The following is a 12,316-nucleotide window of genomic DNA, read 5'->3' as shown; positions in this document are numbered from 1 at the left end:
CATCGATCGTTCAATTATTAAACTATAATATGACTTATCTATTTAATATGAATGCACATAAAATTATGTAAATACTGTGTTGTTATAATGTCTTCGTCGGGACCGTCGTTAAATATATTTTGAGAAACTATATTTGCAGCGAAAAGAAATGACAAAAATTATGATTCTAGCCTAGAGATGGCAAATCCATGGCAAGCAAAAAAATATTATGTAGGTACACGCGAAAAATTATTGTTAAATTTATTATATTGTATTTTATTTTCAACAAAAATAATAAGACCGAAATTGTTTTTTTGTTTATACTCGTATGACGTGTATATTGCATACCTAATACAGTAATACCTATACTTTATTGGCACTCAAGAAAAAATCAGGTAATTTTTTGCGTGTTAGAAAAATTTGCCATCCCCACTATATCCGGTATAAAACTATATTGGTATATATACCTATGCCCAGTGCACTCATAAGGGTGGTCCGGGGGGAGGGGGGAGTTGTCAGAAGGACACATGGTACTGGCCATTGGGGCTCGGCGTTCGTGCAAATAATTACTTAAAAATTATTTCAATATAAATTAGAAAAATCTTCGGGGCCACAACTTGTTCTGTGTACCAGGACCAAAAATATGATGTCGGGAACCTGTCTATGTCTCATATATAACATAATAATTAAATACATAGCCGCATATAGGTATAATGATCCATCCTATTACAGACAGACACAATCAACGAAATGGATAATTCACACGATTCATCATGTGTGTGTCGTGTCTCGTGTGTGTCTATTGTACACAAATGTGGTCAAATAGTCAGTCATACGAACGGTAGCGTGGGCAGACTACCAATTCGAATGGGGAGAGAGATGTACCTATTGCACATTTGTGCCTACTATCTAATATCTATACCTATATAATATATGTTATGTGATAAAGACCGCGTATACGCACTACATAATATATACCAATATGCCACACACACATATAATTTTATACATTTAATCGAAGAAAAAGAAGTTTTTTTTCAATGGTCAAAGCGTCAAACTATGTGAGAAGGATTTTATTGCTCGACTTAATTTTATTCGAATTATTCCCTTGTTTTAATTTCTTTAAATCTCCTATACTCAATTGCATATTATGCTATATAAGTGTTATATTATATTGTAATAAATTATATTTATACCTTAGCCTCGAAGGATGTTTCGTCTTGTTGGACATGAAACTCACTAAATAAGTAGAACTACGTATACAATTGTATCGTTTACCAACTATACATACCTATTATAGTATTATGTAAAAATATATTTATACGTACACCTCTACGAGATTAGGTTAGCTCTACAGGGTCCGTCAGAACAAACGCATGTTTTTCAAAATGATGCTATGCTCAAAGTAATTTCAGTAAAAAATGTTTTATTTTATCAAAAAATGCATACGCATATGCAGTTTCTTCATATGTAACAAAATTTAGGTTTTGAAAATAATGTCAGGCATATGGCGCCCTTGAACCACTAAGTAGGGGTGTTGGCACTCGCAAAACGATCTATCGTGTCAATCAGCATCTGTCTCGAAATTTTTCTCACCACTTGAGTGATCTCGTCTCTCAATTTATCAAAGGTTCGTGGTTTGTATTGGTAGACTTTTAATTTTATGTGACCCCGCCAAAAAAAATTGTATATTCTCAAGTCAAGGGATTAAGGAGGCCACGGGAATGTCCCCAAAACGCGAAATGAGCCATATGTATGACATTATTTTCAAAACCTAAATTTTGTTACATATGAAGAAACAGCATATTCGTATACATTTTTTGATATAATAAAACATTTTTTACTTAAATTACTTTGAGCATACCATCATTTTGAAAAGCATGCGTTTGTTCTGACGGACCCTGTATAATCTACTCATGTCCTGCCTAATCTAACTGACTTGCTAAACTTCAATACATTTTTTTTTTTTTTTTTAATTTGAGTTAAAGTGAAAAAAACACATAGGTACCTATAACCATAATTAGATAAATACTACCTATGTATTCAGTATAGTAATAATTTTTAAAAAGATAAATTATAAAAATAAGTTTTGAGTTTTGACCTTTGCAAAAACGGAATATAGATTGGTATAGTGAGGATTATATCGGTATAATATTCAGTATTCATTATTCGTACTTTCAAATTATAAACGGCTATAAGATAATATTTGAATAGTGTTGTAATAGTAATATTATGTTTCAACACACATTAAACAAACATAATATCATAGACCATGAAAACCGCATGATGGGTAAGGGTATAATACGTTTAAAAATGTTTAACTTCTTAAAATAATTTGTTGGCAAACAAAAATCATATTTTTCTGTTGTTTAGGCTCGACTGCACTGCAAGCGTGTAGATGTTACTATACGTCATAATTATATATGGTAATTATTTTTACACAATAATTTCCACGGGGTCCCGCGTGACGGCGTGCCCACACTATTTTTGACAGTGATATTAAAGTTTGTTTGGCGGAATTAATAAGCGTAGTGGTCAACGCGGCACAGTTTTAAAACAAAAAGTTTCGTGTTCCATTTCGGTTGACTGAAGTCGTTACATAAATAATGTGTACGTGTAAGACTTCCTTGACCAATACACACGAGGTAGGTATACTATAAGCCTTTAGGTCATTTCTAAGTAGATAATCATGCCGCGAGTACAAAATTAATGTCCGGGTGCTTACCTAAAATTAATGTATAATATTATAAACATTCATTATTTATTTTATAACAATCATATAATTATCATGAAAGCTCGCTGCGCGCATCGTTTCGGCCAAAAAATACGATTGTGCTGTACGAACAAAATATTTATAACGTTATAACCACTAACAGTTAGGTTCCGTTTGCAGGTTAGGATTTATATAAACATTTTAAAATACAAAATACATACCTAAATATATTAGGTATATTTCAACATGTCGTATAAATATACCAAAGATTGCAATAAAAAAATATATATTGAATACGAAAGTTCTGAATCGTTTTTACATACCCACTTTGAAAAATTAAAAATATTACCATACATAGTAGATACGAGGTATCTGGGAATTACACGTTTTCGTCAAAATAATATTACCCTTGTTTGCGCCTTAGCCCTTTTCCGCCAAAACGAAAAAGGTTCCGCCAAAATATGTTTGGAAACCAATTATGTAATTTTTGAAAACCTGACCTATCCTTGTATTATAATTGATATTTCTAAGACAATATAATATTATTACTTATATTTTGATATTATAGATACCTATGTGATATGTACAATATTTAAAAACTCTAAATTATTTTGCCTGTATTCAATAAATATATTATTATCATCTTATTATTTTTTTTTTTTTTTAATTAAGCCTCAGCAACTATGGCCATTGGCAACAATGGGTTTAACTCTAAATTATTTACAATAAGTTACTTATTAAATTCTATTAATAAGGTTAGACTTACTAATAAAGGTTATTATTTGTCTTGTATTGTCTGGGTGGTATCATCTTATTGTATTATAGTTTATAACGGCAAGAATATTTTCATATAATAAGAATATGTAATATTAGTACATTGTACATAGCTCCCAAATAATAGTTGGCGGAAAAAGGCCATGCTCGTTAGCCTAACCATTTTCAACAAATATGATTTGACCTTTAGGTAGGTATATTGAGTAATTAGGTATTGGTACCATAGTAAATCTATTTTTAATTGTTGTAACTTTTTTTTAAAATTATTTTTATTAATATTATACATTTATACTACCTATTATATTAAATATTAACAGTTTTTAGTAGCTATGCCTTTAGTATTTATTCTCAATAAAGAGAAAAAAAAAATTATACCAATTTTCAAATTCAATTCGATCGAATGATTGAAAAATAATGTTTAACATTATTATAAAATAAATGTTAACTACTAAAACCTACATTTAGTAAACTAAGTATCATATTCAAATCCTGTCCAACTGTCCAATTCAGCTACGCTTCGGCCTTTTAAATCTGATTAGTAATCGAAATTTGCCCAAAAAATAGTAACAAAATTAGACACGATTTTTAGCAACTAATTGGTATGTTTGGAAAATTAAAATAAATCTATTGTACATTTGTTAGACACTAAAATATTTTTGTTGGGCTTAGATAATTGTATAGTTATAATTTATAATAAATATATAAATAAGTGGAAAAAAGTTTCAAATCACACTACTCCCAACAAATAATATTTTTCAAATTACTACAAGTATAATTAGTATATAATTACTAAAATTTGGTTACTGTTTAATTACTAAACTTAGTTTGGTACTTATTTAGTGGACACCCGCCCCATATCTTCCCGCTACTTATATCTTTCATACAAAGTTCTAAATGTTCTAGTCAGACTAGTCATCTTACTGTATTGATAGTATATATATTAAACCAAAATTATTGATAATTATAATAATAAATAGAAAAGTATGAAAAAATTATACATAGATAGATAATAATATAAAAAGCACACTAAATCTTAAAAAGTAAACAATACGAAAACATTTTTACACTAATCACTAGAGGTCGGATTTTTATGATTTTACATATTTGTTCCTAGTCTATGCAGTTAAATGGGAGTGAGAAATCTTTACGATTCATGAAACACAGAAATCATAGGAAAAGATTTATTTTGCATAAAAAAGCATATTTTATGGGTTAGAGAATATTTGAGAATATTTTTGTAATATCGGCATATAATGAATATATTTCACGTATATCAGCACTTTGATAGGCATAATGTTCACTAAATAATTCTGTTTATAAATAATTAATTTCTGGGTTTTAATAAAAATTAATCTACAGGTATTATAACCTTATCGATTGCGATAGCACGTATGTTATTTCCTTAGCTAAAATAAATTTAAACTGAATTTTTTATTAATATTAAAAGAATATTTTGCATATTTAAGGACACAAAACATGATATATCTGGTATTTTAAAAGAATATTATGAGAATATATTGCCTAATTTATGCGACATAAAAACATCATATTTTAAGGATTTTAAGAGAATATAAATCCGACCTCTACTAATCACTATAGTACATTATGCTGATAAAATTATGCAGGTTAACTAGTATTTTAATTTTAAATTAAATTATCAATAAAGTATACAGTACAAATAATTATGTAATTTAATTAATTTAATATTTTATTTTCATTGATTTTGTAAAGATACTATTCATAAGTCATAGAACCAAGAGTAAGTAATATGAGAATAATACCAAAGTCTATGAGTATGAATCAACAATTTGTAAAATAAAAATATTATCATTATCTCCATGGACCACTATCCAAAATTAGTTTATGCATGCCAATGAAATAACAGGATTATACAAAATAATATTTTATATGATTATTTCATATTAGTTTTTTAAAATCGAAAACACAAATACAAAAAAAACTCAGGTTAAAAATTAAATTATTTTCAATTCTATACTCAGATTGCCGAGAGACCAGGACCGTTTGGCGCACATAACTGACAGTGGTGGCAGGTGGCACATAGCTGTTACGAGTTTTAGTGGGTGGAGATTGACGAGTTTTCATCCGCCGCGCAGTCCTGGTCTCTCCGCGAACAGACTTTAATACACATAAAATAAAAACTAATAAATTTGAAAAATATTTTAATACAAAATTTATTTTAATTTTATAACAAAATAGTGTTTTCTTTTATTATACTGTTATATAAATTTTACTAAAAATAGACATTGAAAAATCCTAAACAGTAAACATACATAAATATTATAGATAATAAAAATAATTAAAATCAGAAAATTAACTTAAATGATCTGACAATAAGTGAAAGTTGATGCAGTAATAAGTTTCTAGAGGTACAGTTGTTTGGTCCATTAATTTTTCCTTGGTTTCGCCATTCGTAATATCTATTAATAAACATAAATCAGCTAATCTTGTTTATTGAAAATTAGATTATATCAAAAATTCATAAATAGATAATTGTTAAATGGCTCGACTCAATAACACAAGTAACACTCAAAATGGGGAAAAATTGGGAGAGTTGAGACAATTTATTAGAACATACAAGAAAAAGTATTTTTTTTATAAAATACAAATGAAAACAATAATAGCTAATTTACTTTTAAGAGGATAAGCTATAAGTAATATACTTTATAATCAACTGTAATATATCAGATTGTATAAAATTTACTTTAATTCCAAAAAGCAATAGTATTAAACAACAGTACAGTATCCTATTACCTTTGAAATTCACTAAAACAATCAGTGGAAACCATACAAAAAATCCACTTTAATCACATTAACTTACATAAAGAAAGTTATTTTTAATAGGTACTTATCACATTAACAATTATAACTACAAAATAATCAATATTTCTCAAATTTAAAATTCTGTTTGTTTCTCAAACCAAAAAAAATATATTTGTTATTTGTTATTTTTAAGGTATTTAAATTAATACAATAAATAAATTATTTATTATTTAATAATTTGAGCTTTGAAATACTTGAACATTCAATTGAATAAGATTATTTTAATAACCAATTATTTAATGAATAATTTTTATTCAAAATCGCTGTATATTAACATTATTATATACTGTGATAAAATCAATAACACCATTTCAAAAGAATAAACAATATTATTTTTCATAACTCTTACTTATTTATAAATACTATCTAATAGCATTCGCTTGTTTTATTTAATTATAATTATCATATTAGATTTACATTAACACATTTAAGATAGATTGTCATAATCTAAAAGTTATGTTTAAGACGAGTCATGCGTCTGGTGCGTTACAATATTTTACTCATGAAAGACGAATCATGCGTTTTGCGCGTTATGTCTAATATCAAATTTTTTTTAAATTGATATAAAATCATATACTCACACCATTGTTTTCATTTAACAATCTATCAATAGGAAATATTCTATTGATTATTTACATAAAATAATTAAATTACACGTCACAGGAATTTGATTCGTAGTGCATATTAGCTGTTAATAATTATAAAATTGCTCATCTAGAGAAGAAAAAGAAACGAATATGTTCCTTCTTGATTGTACATAGTTGTACAACGCGCCTCACACGTGATTCGTCTCCAATACGTTAAATATATTTCCCATTTCTACTGAACACGAAATTGAAATAAATAAAATAAAACTTATCTAAAATAGTGATTGATATAAATTATACAAATTATATTTTATGCTGTACAATTTGAAGATAGTACTGGTTTATTTTTAAGACTTCACTATTAATATAGTATATTTAATTCACTTCTAAAAATTATTTATAAATTAGTTGTTTTAAGTAAATAAAAAAAAATTGTTCTAATTACTGAAATAAAATCTTCAAAAAATTCATAGTACAAACTTATAGGCTTATTTACAAACCTTTGCATATTTGTTTAGGCAATATATTTTCAGCATTGCGATGAAATATACTAATAACACGTCGATTACTATTTTGTGATGTTAATTGTAATGTCCAACTGTCATATGTAAAAGCTCTGAAATAAAAATTTTCAAGTTAAAGTCATAATAATTAATAATATGATTCATTCAGACATTCATAAACCTTTTTAAACATTAATATTAAATATAATACTTTGGTATATGATGTTCAATAAAATGTGTATTGATTGATGATCGAAAAATCTGTAGTGGTAATGTTTTCACAGAAGTGATGGCTTTTATAGGAGATGCATCTCCAAGATAATAACGCAAAGCATTTGTAATGACAGGCATCATACTTTGTGTAGTTATATTTAACATGGATTCAGTGACAGCAGCTAAATCTAAAACTGTATGAATTCTACATAACCAAATCATCCATGAGTTTAATGTTGTCCACCATTCTGAATAATCAATATTGCAAAATCTAAAAGAAAGATATCATAAATTTAAAATATACAAATATACAAAATTAATCATAACACACAATACTTACTTATTGTTCATTTCTAATTTTAAATGATCTGCTAAAGCTAACTTAGAAATTAAAAAGGCTTGGGTGTAATCATTTTTAAGTTTTTCAATTCCAATTTCAATTAATAACTGAACAGGGTCATAAAGTTTTTCTGGATTAGACGCTGTATTTCCTGGTAATGATTTTAAGATTTGAGCTAATCGTGTACCATTTGTTGATTTAATCTGTGTTTAATAACATATTATAAAAATCAACAGTTTATAATCATTTCTTATCTTTATCATACATACCAATGGTTTGAAAGTTTCATTTCTTACTGCTTTGTATAAATGTTTGAAACATTCAATTAGATCATTATATGATCTGCATTCTGAATAATATTTAAATTAAATCAAATATTAATTTTAAATCATTATATCAATTTTTAGAACTAACCTAATAAATAGGTCCAAAGTTTATCGGTAAATTCTTGTTGAATACATTCTGCAGCAATAACATCTCTGACACATTGACAAAATAACTTTTGATCATTATCTTCTTGTTCTCCAAACTTACCTCGTTTGTACAATGTAGAGGATATGCTTTGCAACATAGCAGGAAACATTTCAACAATTTTTCCATTGGCACAGCTTCTTATATCGCCCTTTCAAATAATAAAATAGTCAGTTATATATCAAAATAAAATAGTACTTATAAAATATTTACTTGAAACTGAGGAAACACAATGTTATTCCTATTTGTCAAACATTCATCTTTCAAATATGTTAATTGTTCTATTAGATCCTCTAAAAATAATAATTGGTGCCATAATGAGTGTAATGGACTAGTTTCTTGGCCTAATATACACTGAACAGTCTATAAAATAAATATTTATGAAAAATGAGTAATTAATATTTGTTATTATTGACATGACTTGCTATGTATAGAAGTACTTTGCAATTTTAGTATTGTGGCATTTCACCAATAGATGTACTGACTACTGGTACAAGGTACAAGCACGTAAAATAATATTTAACTTTTAAATTTTTTATAGCTTATTCATAATATACCTTTGATTATAAATATTAATTTAGTAATAAATTAATAATTAATAATTTACTTAAAAAAGTTCAATAATATTAACAAAAAATAAAACCAATATTTTCTTACTACAATATCTTTTCACTACAAATAGTGAAGAGTGCCTCTTGTTAAAAAAAAATGGGTAAAATAAATTTTAGAATTTATAACTCAAGGTCGTATTTAAAATATATGCATATTAGGTATGTGTATTTAATTTATTAATACTCATATATTATTTCAATATTTTAATATATCATTATTTATTATTAATCAATAGTTATTAATAATAGCTTATTATGATAAATTTATTTTTAATATTCTCAACTATTGTTTATTATTTTCCAATGCTAGTTTATATAACGTGAGAAATGTTTTAAAATCTTATTATGTATAGAAACTAGTAACCTCTTGAGGACCAATGTCTATTTTAATAGACAAATTTTATAACTGCTTTAGCGCACATGTTTAATCTAATTTTTGTATTTTTAATAATTTTTATAAACCCTTTGTCCATTTTTCTCTTATTCCCACAAAAGTCTATCCATTTTATTTGCTTATATTATACTTCCATCAAGATAATTTTAAACTGATGATAATTTGGAAGGATAAATGTGTAAAAAAATGTCCAATGAAATAGACATTGGATTTGTGGTACTGCAAAATTTAAATACGAGTTGAACCTCACGAGGTTATAGAAATTTTAAATTTAATAAAACAGAATTTTCCTTTTTAATCAGTGAACTAGAAACTTGTCCAAGACACAATTTTAATTGGCCCCATACAACAGGTTTCAATGTATACTACACTATAGATCAGGGGTAACCAAGTGAGTCTCGTGTGGCTCTTTACACCAAGCATAGAGTAAAATTAATTCATATAATATAAAAAGCACTTCTCAAAAGTAAAAAATCCCATTTCTTAATGTATACTTAAACAATAATGTTCTGTGTAGTGTAAAAAATGAATACTCCTTTACTAGTTATAAAATTAAAAATGTATTTTCATTTTATAAACATACCTACTTATCTTAATAATATGGCTCTTTTCGAAATAGCTTCTTAAATTTGTGGCTCCCAAAATTAAAGTTAGAGACCACCCCTGCTATAGGTCTATAGCTCCTAAAATTAATTCAATTAAGTAGTACCTGAAGTATGGCATGCATTTAATATTAAAACAAATGGAATGGAATATAACAAAACATAATACTTCTTACAAATAGACCATATTAATTATTTATTTACTTATATCTTACACAATATGATACTTTACACTTGTTGATTATATTATTTTGTTTATTAAAAATTATTTTATAGGTGGGAAATAACTTGAATTTTTTGAGAGGGAAGCTAAAATTATTCAATCCTTAAAGTACAGGTATTTTAGGGGATTGCAATTATACCTTAGCTAATTTTGAACATATTTTAAGTTATTGGAAATTTAAGGGACTTAGACCATATATTATTCATTATTCAACCTTTTGTAATTGACAGACAAAGTTATAAATGTATACACACTGGAAGCCGTAAAAAAAACTGTTTAACACTGAAATAATAAATATGCAGTTCATGTTTATATATTACATAATATACTTACAATAAATGATTCTGTTGACATGAGAGGAGCAAAAAGAGATGGTCGTCGCCAGCTAAGATTAAGTATAACCATGCCTGGCCCATTTTCAATAAATGTAAACTCTTCAGTGTTAGTAGCTGAAGTCAAATTTATAACTGCAGACACTTTGGACTCTAACTAGAATTAACAAACATAATTAATATTTTTTTATAATATACATGAATAATACAATATTTTAATTAAACTAAAATTTATTTACAATCATTGATGACACTTGAGGAAATTTTTTATGTGTTTCTATCATATTTTGTACAGAAAGCTCATCATGTGCCACATCATTACGTCCTTTATATTCGCCCCAGTAACGAGAATGCCATCCTTCAGATACATCACCGCCCAATAAAATTGTATTGTTTTTTAATCCATCACATAATATAAATAATGGTACACTTAAAAACTGTTCATCCTTTAATTTTAAGTATACTAATCGCCTAAAATATAAAAATCAAACAATTTAAAGTCTAACTGAATACTGATACAAGTATTAACACATTCTTAATAGAGTTGCTGGGTTAATAAGTTTAAGTTTAAAAGTATGCTAACAATTAATAATTACTGCTGAAAAATGTTATTTATTTATGATTAATTGTTCAGTTGTTTTAATCTACTTATAAAATGAACAAATAATATTTAAACAATTAGGTTTAATTAGATTCAATTACTTTACCTTGCTTGAAGCAAATTTAAAGGAAAATGACTATCTTCTGGTTTGTTTATTTCTACTTGAATTTTTTGAGCCTTTATAGGACTAAAAGGGCATTCTAATGGATTTCCAGTTAATTCTAACAACAAATAATAACAGATTAATACAACTTTAATTACCTACCAACTGCAATTTAATCTTAGGTACCAAGTTCATCATATTCTTCTTCCTCAGAACTAGAACAATTTTTAGCAATAGAATTCACAACTTTTGTGGGATGTTTTTTCTAAAAAATCAATAATTATTTATGAATTTAAAAATAAACGTACCAAGTATACACAATATTTATACTTACATAAATGTAGCCAACTATGGGTTTTTCAAAACCACTTACACAAAATGGACGGATATATGAGATAGTATTAGGATCACATTGATTCAGAACAAAATCAGGGTGTAAATTCACTTTCTCATGGCAAAATTGAAGAAAATTGTTGACATCCATCTAAACATTAATAATAACAAATTAACGAACACAGACTACCACAATAATTTATAATTCATAAAAAATTAAATGTTACCAATGTACACACATATAGACATATATATTTATATATTAAAATACAAAAAATTGTAAGTACTTACATTCAGTTTTCAAATAAGAAAAAGTTTCACTAAAAAAAATTCTTCTTCTAAATATAATATATTATGTCTGCTTCTACGTTTACAACACGTATAAAAGTATCGATGATCAATTTCTGTGATCTTAGTGTGCCTGTATCCTGAGTACTCCTCACTTCTGGCTTCTTGTCAAAACTCAGAACTCAAGAGGGATATTAGAGAACAGGATTTGTTAGTAAGTTGTTATTATATATTTATATTGCGAATTTGAATTTGTAATCAAACCAAAAACTAAACTAACAAAATAGGATAACAACATAACATCATAATTCATAAATTCATAATATAATAATCTATAACTACAAATTACGATAAATGGTATTGTTCAATGAAAATAAATTGGCGGGAAAATCGATTAGAGGTTAGTAT

General features: G+C 26.6%; 1 protein-coding gene across 2 annotated transcripts; it reads right to left on the bottom strand.

The window, feature by feature from the left end:
- Positions 1 to 5,633: 5,633 nt before the first annotated feature.
- Positions 5,634 to 12,267, bottom strand: Zwilch (zwilch kinetochore protein). Of its 2 annotated transcripts, XM_015520401.2 has the most exons (13): positions 11,912 to 12,265; positions 11,622 to 11,771; positions 11,474 to 11,552; positions 11,291 to 11,405; positions 10,823 to 11,054; positions 10,585 to 10,740; positions 8,635 to 8,784; positions 8,365 to 8,572; positions 8,220 to 8,299; positions 7,951 to 8,153; positions 7,609 to 7,881; positions 7,395 to 7,510; positions 5,634 to 5,904 (listed from the first exon to the last, which is right to left on the bottom strand). In XM_015520401.2, the coding sequence occupies exons 2-13, from the start codon at positions 11,769 to 11,771 to the stop codon at positions 5,798 to 5,800; spliced, it is 1,869 nt and encodes a 622-aa protein (XP_015375887.1). In that variant the 5' UTR covers positions 11,912 to 12,265; the 3' UTR covers positions 5,634 to 5,797. The 2 variants fall into 2 exon arrangements, with proteins under 2 accessions (XP_015375887.1, XP_089081489.1); XM_089225363.1 differs by lacking the exon at positions 5,634 to 5,904 and having other exon boundaries at positions 7,579 to 7,881; positions 11,912 to 12,267.
- Between the last annotated feature and the right edge of the window lie 49 nt (positions 12,268 to 12,316).

The sequence above is a fragment of the Diuraphis noxia genome, unplaced genomic scaffold, assembly GCF_037042655.1.
Source record: "Diuraphis noxia isolate RWA-SAM2 unplaced genomic scaffold, SU_Dnox_SAM2 contig0004, whole genome shotgun sequence".
Lineage (NCBI taxonomy): Eukaryota > Metazoa > Arthropoda > Insecta > Hemiptera > Aphididae > Diuraphis > Diuraphis noxia.
Note: the sequence above shows the minus strand (reverse complement) of the source record. Positions and strands in the feature narration are given on the sequence as shown.

Excerpts from the sequence above, each read along its gene's own strand:
- Zwilch (XM_015520401.2), bottom strand. The coding sequence starts at position 11,771 with ATGGATGTCAACAATTTTCTTCAATTTTGCCATGAGAAAGTGAATTTA. Across the intron at positions 11,553-11,621 it reads CCATAGTTGGCTACATTTAT|AAAAAACATCCCACAAAAGT; the intron begins GTAAGTATAAAT and ends TTGATTTTTTAG. Across the intron at positions 11,406-11,473 it reads AGAAGAATATGATGAACTTG|AATTAACTGGAAATCCATTA; the intron begins GTACCTAAGATT and ends ATTTGTTGTTAG.